At 37.7% G+C, this 20040-nt stretch overlaps 1 protein-coding gene across 1 annotated transcript in view; it reads right to left on the minus strand.

Annotated features, from left to right (window-relative positions):
• Nucleotides 1-4002: 4002 nt before the first annotated feature.
• LOC109108857 (peptidyl-prolyl cis-trans isomerase FKBP8-like) overlaps nt 4003-20040 on the minus strand; it is a 42589-nt gene continuing 26551 nt past the window's right edge. Inside the window, exons 4-8 of the mRNA XM_042775178.1 lie at nt 7967-8184; nt 6270-6451; nt 6092-6169; nt 4297-4437; nt 4003-4178 (exon numbers count right to left, since the gene is read on the minus strand). Coding sequence (XP_042631112.1) covers nt 4092-4178; nt 4297-4437; nt 6092-6169; nt 6270-6451; nt 7967-8184 — 706 coding nt within the window. The 3' untranslated portion in view covers nt 4003-4091. The remainder of the gene's footprint in view (nt 4179-4296; nt 4438-6091; nt 6170-6269; nt 6452-7966; nt 8185-20040) is intronic.

A 20040-nucleotide genomic window follows, 5' to 3' on the forward strand; every position in this document is an offset into this window, starting at 1 on the left:
GATGTTAAATAAAAGTTTTGATCTTATTTAAAGTCTAAAAGGTTTGAGCCGTTTACAGTATCTGTTGTAATCTGTGGGGAAAAAAGGTTCCAAAAACCAAACCAAAAAATCTAACTCAGATTTGAGCTACTTTATTCAATAATTGAGTAAAGGAATGCAAATGAGATAAAAATACAAGAGTACATAATAGCAAGATGGGTTTTGTGGGTCTGTTATTCTTGGTTTTTACATGGTAAATGCTGATCAAGAAAAGTAAGACCTGTACACAGTGACGTAAATGCCCAATCAACCTAAATTAGAAAAATATATAACGGTTATAAATCAAAGTACAAACAATGGTACTGCTGAATCTAGACAACAAAAACCAATACAGCCAAATGACACCAACAGTTATAGCTTAGGACTGTCCCGAGAGTTTGATGTCTTCTATTTGGCTTTAGATTCCATTTTTTCATTAGCTTTCTTTTGCTTCTGTTGCTTTATTTCTGCATCTCTAAAAAGGAAAATAATGCATGGAAATTAATAACAATAATGAATGTTCCACATTTTAACCTACAATTTCCAATGCTCATACTTCCAGAAACTAAGCAACAAAATAATGGGAGTTTCTTCCTCATTATTAAAAGAAAGCATCTAGCTCAAGTTCTGTTATAAACCATTGTCATTTCTCTTGTCTTTTTGCATATCACATTGCTTCTTGGCATTTTTCTGGTGAGCAAGTTCATGCTGATTTCCCCCTAAAGAGGACACAGTGCTGAAATTAAATGTCTGTTCTGACTAACACAGCCGATCTGAAGATGTTTTGATCTGTTTAACCCTATAAAGCCTACTGTCATAGTTGATGCATAATTTAAGGCCTCTAAATTATCAACATTTTGTTTAGAATCGGTTTACAATCTTCTACATACCTTCAGTCATCTGACTGATAGTTCATACTTTTTCAGTAAGTTAGAAGGCTTTTAAAAGATAATAATATACAAACAAGAACCAAAAATCACATAAAATCACATTTTTTCCCACAACAAAAAAAAAAATTAAGCATTTATTTGATCCTAAAACTAACCACTGAAATGCCATCTTTACTAAAAGATTGGGAGATACAGCAACTGAGATTTATGCATGTTGTGTATGTGGGTAGTTTGCTATTCTGTTATAAAAAAATCGAATTCGTTCTCGGTGGGTCAGAATTTCATTTACTTTTTGTACATAAAAAAAAAAAAAAAAAATGCTCAGCTTGGTCTTCTGAATAAAACTGAGTGTGAGCTCCATATTCTCACAATATCATACCAAAACAACACAACACGTGTGTGTATATATGTATATGCGATATTAAAGAACTCATTTGAATTTTTTTTCTTTCCTATGAGGGTGCATGTTTAAGAAATACGAGTGATGTGTCCTTATGTGGAACGCATAATTTGACTCTAACGTCAAGTCAATATGACAAACCTCTCTTAAAACAAATGCCAGCAACTGTTTCAGCTGTTTTAATTGCCAAAGCTTAATTGCCTTACTCTCTGAAACATCGCGAGATTTTTTGGCACAGGAGGCAATCATTTGATTGGATGCGGCATGTGACGTCACGTACCGGGAGTGTTGTCATTTGGGGCGTATGATAGAAATGCTTGTATTTTTTTGTGCTTTTACTTTCCAAATGATATTTTGGAATGTAAAGAAAAGGTTTTGTGAATGTACTGAAATGTAACTTTTTTTTATTATTATTATTTTTTTTTGCCTGGAAGCTAGTGTTCTTGTTGTTACAGCACTGAATCAAAAATAAATAAACTGCACCTTTATACTGTATTAGGTTTAAATAAACTAAATAAATAAGTTTCCTTGATATTAATAATAATAATTTGTTGTGTGATGAAGCCAATCAGCAGATATGGGGATGATTAGGAGGCCATGATGGTCAGAGGCCATCTCCTTACTCTTTTTGGATATTCTGGGATTTTTAATGACCACAGAGAGTCAGGACCTCGGTTTAACATCTCATCCGAAGGACTGTGCTTGTTGACAGTAGTGTCCCCATCACTACATTGGGGCGCTAGGACCCACACAAACCACAGTGTGCGCACCCCCCTGCTGGCCTCACTAACACCTCTTTCAGCAGCAACCTAGTTTTCACAGGAGGTCTCCCATCCAGGTACTGACCAGGCTCAGCCCTGCTTAGTTTCAGTAGGCATCCAGTCTTGGGCTACAGGGTGATATGGCTGCTAACAAATAATAGGCCTTTTACAATGTTTAAGTTAAAATTTGGGTTCTAGAAGGCTAAAAGTGGAAAACGTAAGACGGGTATGTCAAGATCTTCCTAGATGGATCCCTGTTAATTGTTACGGATCAGTATTTCTCTTTGAGTAGGGATTTAGCTCGCCATTCGTAACAGTGTACAGACAAGGAATAGGTTGCAGGAACACGGTTAGCTGAATGAATGAATGATGCATTGTAGGATTGTATAAGTTTTGGGGTGAATTAAAATAGCTTAACATTTTACGGTCATAGTTGCAGAACTGACACTTCAGCCATTCATTTGAGAGATTCGCCACCTGTGCTGTTATCAGAGACAATGCCTGCATCATGATATTACATTCAGGGACAGAATCTGTGATCCTCCTTCAACATGTCACACCAACTTGTTTGGGTAACAATAGATTAATCAGATGCCATATTAGATCCTCTGTACAGATGAGTCACCGTTCAGTGTGCTTACAGGAGTGCCAGAGTGTGGAGGAGGACAGGAAACCGAACCCTGGAGTACCAGAGTAACTGTGTGGGCTAGTATTCAAAGCCGGATGTAGTTACATTTCCATGAGCAGATATAAAGTCAACATGAAATCAATTACTTTCTTAACGTTTTTTTGCTGGGGGCTGTTTCATAAAACAAGATTACCAAATAAGCCAGGCTTATTTCAGTTAGTCTGACTTATTTTCACTAGATTTGGTTTCGTAAAGCAAAATTACCATAGTTCAAGCTCAGTCACTGTGGCAACTTATGCTGGTCCGGAGCAGGCTAACTGTCAGGCTAAGGAGGCTTGTCAGTAGATCACACGTACACTGAAGTGAACTAACCCTGGAACATAACCTGCTGCGGAGCAGGTTATCTTCAGAGAGCAAGTTTCTATGGTTGGATACTTACTCTGAAAGTAACCTCCGATTTTGGAACCGAAAGCTGAGGTTATCCACTCGCTCTTCCTCAAACATACCCGGGTATGTCACATAACCTGCTTTTTGGAATACCCCCCGGTCTTATTGTGAATGATTCATCAGTGCATGTTATTTTAAAGAAAAATAATAAAAAATAATAATAAATTGTCTTTGTATAGTCTAATCCAGTGGTTCTCAACTTTTTACCCATAAAAGACAATATTTAAAGGACCCCCATTTTAAGGTAATATTTTTCCTCTGGTATTTCAGCTGCAATTATGACAAAGCTGCTTGATTAACTAACCACAATATATTTTATTATCCATAAATTAAGAACTTGATATTCAGACAAATAATATATTAATTTGTATAGTAAAACAATGTGATAATTTTAATCAATAGCTGTTTTAGAAAAATTCCATTAAATAAAAAAAAATCCAATATCATGTTTTAATATTATGTTATACATGTTTTGTTTTTTATATATATATATATATATATATATGTCAACAACTAAAATATAAAATATATATATATATATATATATATATATATATATATATCTATATATATATATATATATATATATATATATATATATATATATATTTGTCAACAACTAAAATATAAATAACTTGATTTCTTGTTACCTTTGTTATATCTCCACACGTTTTGGAGGCTATTTTCATAACTAATTTTTTTTTTAATGATGTAATAGCTGTTCCCCTAAATTCCAGCCTAATTCCAAAACTGTGCATACATGTCATACAGCAGAAAGCAAAACAAATCTCAAAAACATATTCTCTTGTGCCAGGCAATAGAAAATTCAAAATCACTGCCCTCACTACCACACACCTGTAGAACATCCCACATAGCTGCTCTTTAAACAGTTCAGTGCATTTTTTTTCACCTTTTGTGAGACTTAATTTGCAAGTAGGTCGAGAGAGCTAGTTCCGTGCGGACAGGACCACAGATGTGACTAAACTGCCCAAGGCCACCACCAGAGCTCCAAGCAGAAACTTCCAAGAAATTCCCTGAAAGAGTAAGAAACAAGATCAAACATTGGCGGCACTTGGACGCCAGCTCTGGCACCTTTGAAAGGACTTTTCCACCAATTTTATTCTCTTCACTAGGTGGTGATAAGTCACTTACAAACAGCTTCTTCTCGGGGGGACGTGTCAGAAATGGTGCTATGTTTTCGCCGAACACTTGAGCTGGTTTAGCTTGCCAATTCTGGGTCTCATTTTCCCCAGCCTGTCTTTTTACTAACTTGGACAGTTCAGCATGAATGGCCTATAAAATATAATATGAAGAAAAATATTAGCATTCAAACTCCTAATACAAAGTAAAACAACATTTTTGGATGTTCTAACTTTGTAGCCTACAGTTCTGTCAGAAAAAAAAGGAGGCTCTGCACTTGCTAACCCTGACCAACAGATAGTGCCATTTCACTGTATGCAAGCTGTATCCAGCTGAATCATGGTTTCTCTGGCTGGCTATCATTTTTTTAAGATTGTTTATTGATTTCTAGAACAGGATAAAGTTGTTGTTTTATTTCATATTTTATTTTATTATTCTTATTATTTTACATTGCAGCTCCTGTTAAGTTTTTGGTTATTTTGTACTTATAGATTATACATTTGGTTGGCCTCAATGTTATCAGTGTGTGCAGGAAATCTTGTATGTGTCTGAATCACTTTATTGAGCATTTTATATTCTTTACTACTTTAACACCATGCAGATTATAAATGTGAAGTCTTAATGTTTTCCTTAGAATATACACTTAAGGACTGTTAACAGCTGAAGTATAAAGCAGCACATGTATTACCACTTTCCATCCCATGCCATCTCTGACTCTATGATCCTAATTTGAATTATGCAATGAGTTCCCTCCTGAGGGAATGTTTGCTTTTTGCCCTGCCATCCAGACGGAGTGTTATTATAGCAACAGCAGATATTTTAGTTTTGTCTAGACAAGGTTCACTCTTCACCATGAGCACTTTGGGTCAAAGCACAGTGTGAGTGGACCTGAGGTCAATCACAAAATCACTCATCAGCAGGCCCTGATACAAACTGTGGAATGTCTTTGCTTCATTCTTTCTTATATTATCCCAAATTTGACGCACACACACACATGTGTATGTGTGTGTGTGGGTGCACACACACACACACACACACACACACACACACACATATGTGTATGTGTGTGTGTGGGTGTTTTAATATTTGGAAGATATATATACACTAAGTGATATGATAGTGAAAAATGAATATTTCATTATGGGCTTTCATGGAGCTGCATGTTGTGCAACTTTATAATAAAACAGATTAGATATGACATTTTGTACATTTTTTGCAGAACGGGTCATTATATTCTTTATAATTATGAATGAAGCTAGTTGTTCTATTTATTGCTTCTTAAATGTCATAAGCATCCACAGTGTATACAGTGCTGATTCACTTTATTACTGGAAGGCTAGTGTGTGTGTCTGTAACTTTGTGTCCGTGTACTGGCTCCAGACAGCTCTAATCTTGGTGGCTGCTCTGAGGATTTGAGGTGTGACAGAACAAGTTTTGGTTCTGTGGATTGTAAAACAGCACAAAACTGTCATTTTCTGATATTATAAGACTCTAGAAACAAATATTGTCTGGATGCACTCTTACTGACTGTCTGAGTGGAATTTCTCAGGGCAGGATTTCACTTCCTTGTCTTAAGTTTGTGTTGCATATTCAAACAGGCCAGTCAGGGAACTGTGATATGTCCATGAAATGCAAACACATTAGAAAAACATTCTTAAATAGGTCAAATAGATCCACAATGATAAATAACACTGTTCCAGTTAGGCCAGGTTTTTCGGTTGATCTGTAAATAGCTGCTAATGGGATTTTCTGCTGCCAGCTCACGTGAAATTTAGATGTGTTCAGGAGATATGGTTACACCTCTCACCTTAGTGGACGGCTCCAGTTTCAAAGCCTTCTTCAGGGTCTCCATGGCCTCCTCATACTCACCCTTGTCTGATAAAAGCTGCAGATGCATTTGTTTTAAGCACAATCATAAGAAAAAAGGTATAAACAACTTATAAATAATCTCAATGCCTAGTTCGTTGTATAATATTCACCCATACCTTCCCTTTCCTGAATAACGCTTTGACATTCTGGGGATCCAGAAACAGCACATCTCGACTGGTGTGCAGAGCCTCATCAACCTGTCCAAGCTTCAGCTGTGCTGCTGCCAGGTTATTCAGACATTTTACCCGGTAGTCTTTCACCTCCTCGTCTTCCTCCTCTGATGCACACCTCTGACTGTCTATACGAGGACACAGTTGAACAGCCCCTTATAACCAAACTGTGGTAATGTAACATCAAAGAAAATGATAAACACAATTAAAATGTGTTTGCTTATGTACCAATCCAGTGTAAACAGCATTTTGCATTAGTTCTGGCCCTCAAATCTGATTGGTCAAGCAGTGTTCCAACAGTGCTGATATACAACAGAACAGTTCAACAGAACTGACTTTTCAATGTTTGTTCCAGAGAGACTGTCAGTCTGTGCATTTGTGGTAGGGATTTCACAGTAGAAAAAACTGTGAATTCAGTTGCTGTCTTAAAGTATAATCAAATTGGCTGTACAAGTCTATACAAGTCTGTGTCTTTACGAGTGGGTCATTGAATCATTCACTTAACCGATTTGTTAAAAAATACTACTGGTACTGGTATAAACAACGATGTAATTATCTGCGGGCAACAATTTGCCGCTGAAATTTGGGAACAAAAGCACAATGAGTTGACACAGAATGCGTTTTTGCATTTAAAATGCAAAGGCATGGAAATAAAAAAAAGCAAGGTCTTGAACGCTTTCACTTATTTTACAAAGTTTCACTTATTTTATCCTAAGCACTGCGTTTTTAGAACGTCCGTCTATGTGTTTATATAAAGTAATGCAAGAAGGCGTTGTGTGTGAATGCTCCCTTACTCCTCTAGAGCTTCCTAATGTATATATATATTTCTGTTTATGGGTTAGGGATTGCTGATTGCAAATATGTCCAGCAAACATTTTGTTTTGAATATCACCTGGTGCTAGAGCAATTTCGTGTTTGTCCGCTACAAGATCTTTTCTCAAAATAATTTTGTATATTACTATTTAGTTGCTAATGAGACAGAAATATATAAATGTAGAAAAATATTGCATAGAAAATGAAGGAGAGTCTAATATGTGACGCTTGAGTGGTCAGTGGAGACTGTGGCGATGTGGAGATCACTTCTACATATGTGGTCATTATCAGTGTCTATAATCCAAAGCGGTGCTTTCCACTTTACTGTCTCATTACTGTCAAATGTTCCTCTCAAGATGGCCCAGGCTTTCCAGCAATTACCATGATTAAGGAGGTGGAAATAACATGTAGATTTATTACGTTTGATTAGCACAGGGTTTAATAAGAGCGTTACTCAGGGTGGTCACAGCTTGCAGACATGGCTGAGCATTCCTATGACATGATTATTGATTAAATAGATGAGCTGCTAGAACTAGATAGGATTGAGAGCTGGTTTAGGGGTTTCCTCCATCACCATTGAATGATGGCATGGTGTGAATGAATATGGGGACCAAATTGTCACCAGAAGTTATGTATAATATTAGAAATAAATATTCTATAATGTAACAGTATTAATAATATTTTTATATTTATAAATAGCATATTATCAGTTTGTAAAGAACATTTCCTTTTGTTGAGATCTGTGCCCTTATGCATTTATGTATGCATGAAAGATTTTTGCATGTTCTTGCATGACACAGGTGTTTGAATGGCACTGTGGGTTGGATTACCATTTGTGTGTGTCGTAAGCATGTCTAAAGCCATGCAGTAAGCCTGGGCTGCCATGCCGTACTCCTCCCTCTGGAAGTAGAAGTTGCCTCGCTCTCGTTTCTGGTTGCCGATGCGGATTCGGTCAGGGATTGGCAGTGAAAGGGGTTCAAGCTTTTCTCTGAAGTCTAGGAGTTCCAGTTGATACAGGAGAGGAGCCCAGGCTGGTATATCAGGCTCCCTGCCAATAAAACACATACACAGCAATGAGGCACCATTCATTTACAGGATACTCGGTCCACTGAAACATCTGACTGAAATAATTTTCTGTCTGTCTGTCTATCTATCTATCTATCTATCTATCTATCGCTCTATCTATCTATCTATATCTATCTATCTATCTATCTATCTATCTATCTATCTATCTATCTATCTATCTATCTATCTAGTTGTCTATCAGATCTATCTTGGGTTTAGTTTCTCCCTGATTCCTGGCTGTTTTTATTCTGCACTGTAGCAACTTCAATTAGTGTTAGACAGTTTGGGAGATGTTGGCAGTTTGTGGCAACTATTTTTATTCCCTCTCTCTTCTTTTAAAGTATATCTCCTTTCGAGTAAGTCTGTTATTTTTGTGCTGCGGTACTGTGGTTGTTTTTGTTTGAGAGAAGGAAAGTGAGAGAGAGAGGAATGGTAGAGCCGCTGTTTTGAACGCTGACTGCATGCTGTCTGTTGAGAGGCAAAGGGCTCATATCCATTGTGTGTGTGCTGTCTTCACTTTGCCCAGATCTGAACTCTAATACTGGCAGAGGCCTCTTTAGAAGACCATCTGCTCTGGCGGATTGAGGTTTGTGTCAAAATGAAGCGGTACTCTTTCAGTGGTCTTTAGGATGGTAAATGAATGGAAATGACATGATGGAAAAACTTTGCCTGTTTTTCTGGTTAAAACCGTTTTTCAGTGATATTCTCTAAGCATTGTTGTGAAAACACTGTAAAAAGCTATCACACACCACACACTGAGACACAAAACTCCACTCTTCCTCTTCTGGAAAGAACAGAAGAGGAAGAGTGGGTTTAGGTTCATGGTCTAATGTTTTTGTGCAGCTTAATTATTTAGATTTAGCCATCTTGAAATTTTAATTATAACAATTTAACATGAGACCATTTTGGTTAAAGAGGCTTATTCTAAATCAATCTAATAAAGATAAAAATAAAATAAAATGTTATTATGGCCATACTATGAATTCCAGTGACAAATACCTGAAAACTCAGCCCATCGCAAATAGCAAACATCCCTCTTTCTCTCTGATTGACTGTTTGATGTATCACTTGTATCTCATCTCTCAGCACATCAATACTTCCATCAATATTTATCATCCAAGGCAGTAGTTTCAAAACAGCCTCTTGCGAGATCTGTTTCCTGCTTTGTGATATGTTACTTAGAGAACTCACTTCCCATCCACACATGGTAATAATAATAATATGTAACCTTATTGACTTTTCTCTGCCTACACAACACTTGCTGCAAAAGGCATCATGAACTTGTTCAGGCTGACAGAGACATTTCAGGAGCTGAACAGGAGGATCTCTGGGGTCCATGGGATATAACACCTTTCTCATACAACCTTATCTAGTCTTATTACTCTCAGTACTTGGTCACATGACCACACATAAATCAATAGCCTGACAAATAAAATGCCTGACCCTAAGTCGATTCCACTGTGTACATTTATTAATTGTGTCCTCGTGAGATAAAACAAAATCAAGCCTGGTGTGAAAGTTTCTAACCTGCTAGATTGACACAGTTTGACGTTCTTCAGTTCAAACATGCATGTTTGTACAGCTGGAGGTTTCCAGTAAAGTTCATGGTATTTCAGTCCAGAGTCAGCTGGTGAGCTGAAGTAAATCCAAGGCCTCTTCAATGTAACTAGATAGCATGCAACTGTAGGTTTGTGCAACTTAATGCGATGCACAATATGCACACACAATTGTGACTATTATCAGTATCAAAGTGAATGGAAAAAAAGAATAGGCTATTAACATTCTGTTAATGCACAGCGACGACTCATCCAAGAGGTCACAAAAGACCCCACATCAAAATCCAGAAAACTGCAGGCCTCACTTGCCTCAGTTAAGTTCAGTGTTCATGACTCCACCATAAGAAAGAGACTGGGCAAAATGGTCTGAGCAAAAAGAACATAAAGGCTCATCTCAGTTTTGCCAGAAAACATCTTGATGATCCCCAAGACTTTTGGGAAAATATTCTGTGGACTGACATCGCATTTCAGAAAAAGAACATCATACCAACAGTAAAATATGGTGGTGGTAGTGTGATGGTATGGGGCTGTTTTGCTGCTTCAGGACCTGGAAGACTTGCTGTGATAAATGGAAACATGAATTCTGCTGTTTACCAAAAAATCCTGAAGGAGAATGTCCAGCCATCTGTTTGTGACCTCAAGCTGAAGCGAACTTGGGTTCTGCAGCAGGACAATGATCCAAAACACACCAGCAAGTCCACCTCTGAATGACTGAAGAAGAACAAAATGAAGACTTCGGAGTGGCCTAGTGAAAGTCCTGACCTGAATCCCATTGAGATGCTGTGGCATGACCTTAAAAAGGCGGTTCATGCTCGAAAACCCTCCAGTGTGGCTGAATTACAACAATTCTGCATAGATGAGTGGACCAAAATTCCTCCACAGTGCTGTAACAGACTCATTGCAAGTTATCGCAAACGCTTGATTGCAGTTGTTGTGGCTAAGGGTGGCCCAACCAGTTATTAGGTTTAGGAGGCAAACACTTTTTCACACAGGGCCATGTAGTTTTGGATTTTGTTTTCCCTTAAAAATAAAAACCTTCATTTAAAAACTGCATGTTGTGTTCACTTGTGTTATCTTTTACTAATAACAACAAAAAAAATAAGAAATCAAAAAATAAACCAACAAAAACACACAAAAAAATAAGAAAAACTGTATATATTTATATAAACATATAAACCAATACATAAATATATATATATATATATTATATATTAACATATATTAAATATATATATATATTATATATAATATATATATATATATATTTATTAACATTTAAATTCATACATTACTATTTATCCATTATATCAACTATTTATTTGAAGATTGATATGTTTCTTTTTTATTTTAGTTATTAGTTATTTGTACTGTACATTTAATTTAACATTTAATTAAATTACATTTAATGTTTAGTTACCCTGATGGTGTTTTGTTTTTGAATGGTAACACTGTGCTTTGTCTTTACATGTTTATGTGAGTAAAAGTTCATGGAGTTCCAGTTTTGGTGAACTGTAATTCATATTTGGGGCCTTCTGTTTCTCAACCTGTATAATTCAATATAATTGAAAGACTCATATATTATTAACTCAATATAATTAAATTATGCAGAGCAAATCTGCATAGTTAAGTTGGTACATTAAAATGACACCAGTTGATGAAATATATACAGTTACCATAATGCCTGAAACATTTTGTCACCAGTATCTAGCAAAAACAGCGGCCACTATTTTAATGTAAATTTAACATGATTTTATAGAGCAGCTTTGTGTGTGGTCATGTTTATTTGTTCATTAACAGATGTGTGTGTGTGTGTGTGTGTGTGTGTGTGTGTGTGTGTGTGTGTGTGTGTGTGTGTGTGTGTGTGTGTGTGTTTAATCGAGAGAGAGAGAGAGAGAGAGAGAGAGAGTTAGTCTGTGGATGCATGCCAAGATGCTGTTCAGGGTCCATTTAATCAGTTAATCTATCACTTTGGATAGGATTTGATTGGATGGAAGGACAGAAGGAAAAATGTTAGGTAAATATTTGATCAATTTTCCATGATCCTCTACAGCTGTTGCTGAAAGTTTATGTCACTGGTTGAGGAAATGCTCTTAAATATAGCTTAAGAAACACAATAACTGTCTGTTTGTACATACTGAGATTCACAGATCACAAAAGAGGAAGTGTGTGTCATATAAATGCTTATCAGTGCATTTTGTCATAATTAAAACCATAAAATTATATATACTTTTATATATACTTTTAATAATATTAGATTTCCATCTGTATTTTGAACTAAAGAAAGTCAATAACATTATTTGTAGGTGTTATTAGAGCAGGTTATGACAATACCACTTCTAAGGTTCAGCTCACTTCCTTCCCTTCCACAGCAAAATGAGATCCAGTCACTGAACTACATTGTAATTGGCATGTGAAGCGGATGTAAGGTGATATCTGTGTTATATGTCACCTCATGCATATTTCAGCTGCATAGTGTATTGGCATATTTATGTGTATCTAACAGAGTTTGTGTGTCTCTAGGGGCCAGGCAGCCAGTGCAGACTTGATCCCAGTCATGTCACCCATTTGTTTCTCTCTTTCCATGTCTTGAGATGTCTGTGTGTGTGTGTGTGTGTGTGTGTGTGTGTGTGTGTGTGTGTGTGTGTATATATATATATATATATGTATGTATATATATATATATATATATATATATATTATATATATATATATATATATATATATAATATATATATAAAACAGTATATATGTGTCACAGTTTGAACTTTATTTTCTGCGTTTTTTTGTTCTCCTGCCTTGCCCGAACTGTTTGTCTGCCCTGAACTGTCTATCTGTCCTGTCATGACCATGGAGATCATTCTCCTATCCCTAGCGCTACCTGTGCTGGAAGTCCCACTTTGGTGTATGTGGGCAGCATACACCAACCCAAAAACCCCTAACTGTCTTGAACCCCTAACTCTGCCCACCCACCCTCTCCTCATCAGTGTCATGGCTGGAGGATCCCATATCTCTGCCTCCAGCCTCTGAGTCCCAGACTCCGCCTCGGCCCATCGACCCAGCGGCTCCACCATGGCTCCTAGCTCCCTCCAGTTCTGCCTTGGTCGGTCGTCGACCCGCCATCGCCTCAGGACTCCACTCCTCCAGCTGCACCTCGTCGATCCATCCCACCGGCTCCGTTGGGGTCCTCCCTCCCTCCAGCTCCACCTTGGTGCTCTGTCGCTCCAGTTCCACCGTGGCCTTCCGGTACCCCGCCTACGCCTCGGTCACCTGATCGGTCTGCTCCATCTTGGCCCTCCGGATCCTTTCGTCACCCTGGCTCATCGGCTCTCCGTCTCCACCCTTGGCTTTTCTCCCACCTGCTTTGCCACTGTCGGTCATCCCCTTGAAGTCATCAGCCATTCCTCCACAATGGCTCCTCCCTCCATCGGCTCCACCATTTGCCGTCATGTTGGCTGTGGTCTGGGTCCCTCCTGGTTCCTCCTGCTCCAAGTCCCTCCTGTCTCCATCCTGGCTCCTTCCTCAGGCTGATCCACTCTGGCTCCTCCTGTCTCCATCTTGGCTCCTGCCTCCGTCTGATCTGCACTGGCTGCTCCTGCCTCCATCCTGGCTACTCCATCCATCTGATCTGCCATGGTTCCTCCATCCGTCATTGTCACCCCGGTCATCCACTTGCCCGCCTTCCTGCCTGCCCTTCGCCATCCACTGTTACCATTCCATCTCCGCTCCTTTGTCCTCCTTTAAGTCCCCCTCCATTCCAACCTTTGTTCCGTTGCGGTGCAAGGTTGTGCCTGGCTTGAGGGGGGAGTATTGTCACGGTTTGAACCTTGTTTTCTGTGTTTTCCTGTTTTCCTGCCTTGATTCAGTCCCTTGACCTAGTTTTCCTTAGTTCCCTTGAGTAGTTCATTTTGTTCACCTGTGTCCTGTTCATTATGTCATTAGTCCCTCATTTGCATTTGTACAAAGTCTTCCCGTTCTTTTCCTTCAGTTGCCAGTTATTAGTTGTGTATGCTGCTTGTGATACCCTGTGTTTTATATGAATCTTCATCATCTTCGATTACTATTAAATGTTATTTGGATTACCTTCGTCTTTGTGTGCCTCCCTTTGTGCGCCTCCAAGAGCGTGACAATATGTACATATAATATGTATATATAATAACAGGGATTTTTGTGCGTCTTTAAAGTTTAAATAAAGTGAAATAAATCAATTAAATGAACAGTAAATATAGTAAATGGGGTAAATTTTGATGAGTTAATGTGTAGAATTGTTTTCATTCATGGTCTACTTGTGAACAATTCATGTTATTAATGTTTGTTTTCCTTATCAATATGTAATAACTTCCTTTTTCTATAACTTTTTTTCCCCCACTAATGTCACTTAGGCCACATGAGTTTGTGGGCAGTAGTTGGTCTGGCTCCATTCCGGTATGTAACGCCCATTTTTCACTCAGAAATCTGCCACATTATAATAAAATGGGTTGTAAATGATAATTCACATTGATTTTAGATTCATTTTTGTTTGCTAAAAAATGGGGTACCTTTTGAAACAATGGATCTGACAAAGAGACAAGAAACAGTATATCTTGGCCAGGCTGTATTGGTTTTATTTTGCTTTAATTCAGCAGTCTTTATGATTTATTTTATAGTGCTCTTGTGAGACATTCTACTAACTATAAGTAACTTTGCAACATGTCAACAGTAGAGTATTAGTAGACTGTCTGCTTAATATCTGCTAACACTTTATTTTGATGGTCCACCAACAGACATTCTACTAAGTAAATTTGCAAGTACATGTCAACTTATTCTACACACCCTAACCTTAACCTTACAGTCTACTAATACTCTAATTGAAGTTAATTAACATTTAGTTGCAAATTAATGAGAGTTGGTTGACATGTAGCAGCAAAGTTATACTTATAGATAGTAGAATGTCTAAAGTGGACTACGGGAATAAAGTGTAACCTGATTTTGTTTTCTCACTGAATAAAAAAGGAAGTTAATCTGAGGTACTGTCAGACCTTGTTCCGTGTTTTGTGTGTGTTTTCCTCCCACCACGTGCTCCATGTTTAGTTTATGCCCTTATTTGGTCCTTTTCCATTCCTGTCCTTATGATCATTTGGTCCAGGTGTTCCCCAGTTAGTTAATTTGATCCCAGGTATGTCCCTCCTCATGTGTCTCCTGACTCCCTTGTGTTTTCCGATATAATAAAGACTGTGAATATTGCAACTCCTTCATCTCCATGCTCCTTCGTTCTGGGGGGTGGAAGCGGTACCTGTTCGGGGTGCCATGGTGGAGCAGGCAGCTCGGGGAGCCATGGCAGAGCAGCCTCTGAGACTGTGACCCCAGCGGAATTACAGGCATCTTGGCTAGAACAGGGTCATGAGGGTGCTCTGGAGGCGTGGGCACCGGAGGGCATTTTCGAGGAGCGGGCTCTGGAGGGTGCTTTCGAGGAGCGGGCTCTGGAGAGCACTTTCAAGGAGTGGGCTCTGGGGGGTGCTCTGGAGGCGTGGGCACAGGAGTGAGCTCTGGACTGGATTCAGGGACTGGAGTCCTCACTGGGCTAAACTCGGGGACTGGGGCCCTCTCTGGGCTAAACTTGGAGATTGGAGCCCTCTCTGGGCTAAACTCAGCAACAGGAGTCCTCACGGGAGCAAACTCTGGGACTGGAGCCGACACTGCAGCAGGCTCTGGGGCTGGAGCCGACACTGGAGTGAGCTCTGGGGCTGGAGCTGACACTGGAACTACCACTGGGGCTGGAGCCAACACTGGAGCGAGCTCTGGGGGGCGCTCTCGGACGAGGAAGAGGGCTCTGAGCTATCCATTTCTCCTCATCCTCTTCTTCTGATTACGGTTGAATAGGGCAGCCAGTGGGCTTGGGTCAGCGGTGGCCAGCAGGCCTGCAAGAGCTGTGGCCGACAGGCTTGACAACAGCGCAGTGATGCGTGCAGCGGTTGCCATGCCGTGGGGGAAAAATGGGAAAACAAAAGAAAACACTTTAAAAAACGGAAAACAAACACGGGGAAAATGGGTGCCGCTTACTGGTTTTGGTTACTGTTTTTCCCGTTTAGTTCATTTGATCCCAGGTGTGTCCCTTTAGTTGCTGAGTATTTAAGCCATGTGTTTCCTGAGTTCTTCGTGCTGTCTTAAACATCTACTCCTTGTGCTGACTACTGACTCCCCCGTGTTTTCTCCAGTTCGGATATAATAAAGACTGTGAATATTGCAACTCCTTCGTCTTCATGTTCCTTCGTTCCTCCACAGCAGCATAACCGTGACAGGTACAGTTTGTGGGTAATTGATCTCTTGGCTTAGTGCAACACTTCAGGCTATGATTTACTTTTATTTCAACCCTCCCTGTACAGTAGCTAATGATTACAATCATATAAATGAGAGTTTTCCACAACACAGGCAAAACGGCCTTATATGACATACACAGCAGACATGTGTCACTGTAAATATGCTTTTCTGTCAGGTCACAGGTAAATGGCAATGAACCAGAACAGAGCAGTGCATATCATATCATGCTGGCCAAATCTAGCTAAAGTGTTCACCTCCCTTTGTTCATCAAGAGGTCAAAGTATATTCATTATGTAAACTGGCACTATGCTGGAACAGAGCTCTGGGATAGCACACATTGTACTGTTGTAGACTTATCTAGTAGGTTAACATGAAATAAACCAATCCTGATACCATAACCAACCACTTCCCTCTCTGCAGAAAGAAACAGCCTTGCTGCAAATTTGTATTGGTTTTTCTGTCATTGAGTCTTCTTTGCTAAGGCTAGTCTTTTGTCTAGATTGACTATTTGACATGGCACATATTATGCAATAAGAAAAACAAGCTATGCAATGAAAAGAGAAGCCTGGTGTTTGACATTGGCATTTTGGCATTTCTTTTTCTATTTTTCAGTGACTATTTCTTTGTGTGGAAGTGAGTGTGTATGTTATTTTTGTGTTGTTTTTAAAGGAGGATCTGGTAACTGGAAAGACTCCCTCACCTGTAACCACTACCCATGACTCACTTCTGCCCTTAATAGTTACTGGACACATTACAGAACAACACATGTTTGTTTTTTTTATTTTTATATCCACTGTAGAAAGAATGTGTGCCATATTATAACACATAAAAAATTCAAGTCAAATTATTAAGTATTACATTTTTAAATAATAACATAAATATTATTAATATGATAACATATTTTTAAATATTGCACAGAATATTTTATATTTTATATGATCTTTTACTTTAACTGTGATGGCTCCATTAAACCCCTTCCATAGAAATCAAAATAAAATATTTTAAATATACTTTAAAATAGCAATGAAAATCAAAAAAAAAAAAAACTGTAATGAGAAGCATTTATAAACAAACCAGTTGTTTTCAAAAAAGATAAGTTTTCAAACTCCTTCTCACAATCCTTAAAAAACCCCAAAATAAGTCAGACTTCATAAAAAATAATATTCAAATCTTAGAAAAAAAAAAAATAAATAAAAAATAAAAAAAAAATAGTATTGCAATTTTACAGTACAGTACTACAATAGTAATATTTCTTAATAAAATATATTACTATTGCCGTTGTTGGTGTCATATTGATATATAATTTTTTTTTTTTTTTTTTTTTTTTTGTGCAGCCCCACAAAAAGCACAGCAAATCTGGAGCCTTTTATTCATTTATTTTTTATTTATTTATTTTTTTAATCACTTTTTAAAATGCAATCATAATTTTTGGGATTTAAATTTTTTTCCTCCCAGTTGTGTAGCCATACTTTTTTTATGTTCTTATAACTTTTTAGTTGTAGTGGATCACTTAGTTCTGTGTTGTTACTTGCCCGACTTGTCAAAACACAACACTGGGCTGGTCCACACACAGATCCTGTTTAACTGTTTGAATTTAAGGTGCATTTAGTAGTTTATAAAGTAGTGCTGTTGAGCTGTATTGAGAAGTGCATATAAAAATTGGGGAATTTGCTCAAAATGAACCAGCATGTCCTCAAAGTATTAAAAAAAAAAAAAAAAAAAAAAAAACACAATTCAGATACTGGAACAAACTTTGCATCTTCTTGTGTTTGCATCTAAGAAGAGATTACCATATGGCATGACATGTAATCTTTGCTCTAAGTGCTCCCCTGGCACATTTGAAAGCATGTCTTACATGCAGATGTAAGAAGCCTTTAATATCGCAAGTAAGTCTTGCATTTTGCAGACAAAGCATCCCTATCAAGCAAATGGCAGGAATTGGGCTTCCTCCAGGTCGAGCAAACTGACATTGGGAACACTGGATGATTTAACTTTGATCATGAGTGTGATTCATCAGTCAGGTATTGTGACAATACTAATTGGTTCCCCGGTCCCGGTGTTTAATGATTTGCTGGACCAAACAGCTAATACATTTTCTTTGTGAAGGCTTGAGTCATTTTTCAATTAAATTAGGTCACTGCTTCCACCTGCTTGCTGTCTTTTTTGACAGATGTAGCTTCTATATATTTTTAATCAATTCATTTATTTATTTTTATGGCCATCACATGCAACGACACGTTTACAGATAACTAAATTAATACATGAATTTGTGCATGTGATCTAATGCAAATGGTTTTGAATATCCTACACAGTTGTCAAATTGACTGGAATACACTTTAAGATATGTAGGCCATTTCAAGACAGTAAAACTATTGCAGAAAGCTACAAATGACCTCAAGAAAGATCATGCAACAGTGTGAAACATGTTTTTTTTTTATTGTTTTTTTTTTAAAGATTCTTCTGGTTTTGAAATTCAACAGGTCGAAAGGCATCAAAAGTGTGATTCTCCAACCGAACAGCATGATTCTGTCCTCAAATCACAGTTCATGTCCTCAAATCTGTAAAAAGCTTCCGGCTGATGAATGAGATATTGCATAATTCCCATGGTCCATCGCGCATATCTGTTTTCCAGCCAGCATTAAAGGGAAATGCGAGTATTTGATGAAGCCCTGAGGACTTGAAACTGGAGAAATTTAGGTGGCAGGAAAGGGAGGCAGTTGTAAAGGGCCTGTGTATGAACTGATCGGTCCTCAGGGGCTGATTTGAGCACAGAGGAGCCTAAAATGAGAAAGAGGTCTTGGAACTCTCCTCACCCTCATTCAGAACAAAGACTACCAATAAAACTGTAGCCTCTGAAGTCCACTTTAAGTCATTTAGTTTAGTTACTATGTTTGTTTGCATTAACATTATACTGCTGAAACTGGGCATGGGATTTCTAGCTCCCAGTGTGCTGTGACTGGATGGGGAGAGTAAATGTTGATTTTTTTTTTTTTTTTTGTGTGTGTGTGTGTGTGTGTGTGTGTGTGTGTGTGTGTGTATGTTTTAGCAAGATGGGAAAAGGAGGAAACTTGTTATTGTTTAATGGTCTGTTATGTTGGGATTTTTAGGAGTTTTTGTTATCTTGGAGTTTTAAGGGGTTTTGCTAAAAAGTGGAGCACTCTTTTTTCTGGAACTTCTTGCCAACTCTGTACATTGGTGGTAAAAAGTTTGATAAAAGAAGTTACATTTAACAACTGATGTGCAAAGTTACACCACTTTCTGAAAGAAATTAATAGATTTATTATACTTTTATGAAGTGTTTTTTATTATTTTTTTTACTTTTTTATTATACTTGCTAATAACAATACTTTTATTTAGCAAGGACACATTAAATTGATCAAAAGTGACAGTAAAGCATTTCTAATGACATTTAAAAAAAATATATATATATATATTTAAAATAAATGCTTTCTGTTCATCAAAGAATCCTGAAAAAAGTGTCACGGTTTCCACTATTAAGCAGCACAACTGTTTTCTACTTTGAAATTAATGTTTTTCTGAGCACCAGCATATTAGAATGATACATAACATTAAAAAAAATAAAATAAAAAATAAAAAAAAAATAAAAACATTAAAATTATAAAAGACTAATAAAAAAACTATTGTGTCAGATAAATGTAGCCATGGTAAGGATAAAAGACTTATCAACAAACTTTTGAACGGTAGTAATTAACATCAAGAGAATCAGTTTGGTAGGTCTAATTTTATTTTGATTCACTCAGTTCAGTTTGTTCTCTCATAATTTAATCCAAAATGTATAAGAATGCAGTGAAATATGGTGAGCATGATTTCACCAAGTACAACATGTTCCTGGATCAACATCCTTGTTGATCCTGGAATAATTTTCCAATCAACCAATCAGAATTGAGATATAACAGAAATATCTGTTTTAGGCTTACAATGAGGGTTAGGTGCTTCTACACTCTTATTAATCAGCTATCATTTCACAA

The sequence above is a fragment of the Cyprinus carpio genome, chromosome A18 (assembly GCF_018340385.1).
Source record: "Cyprinus carpio isolate SPL01 chromosome A18, ASM1834038v1, whole genome shotgun sequence".
Classification (NCBI taxonomy): Eukaryota; Metazoa; Chordata; class Actinopteri; order Cypriniformes; family Cyprinidae; genus Cyprinus; species Cyprinus carpio.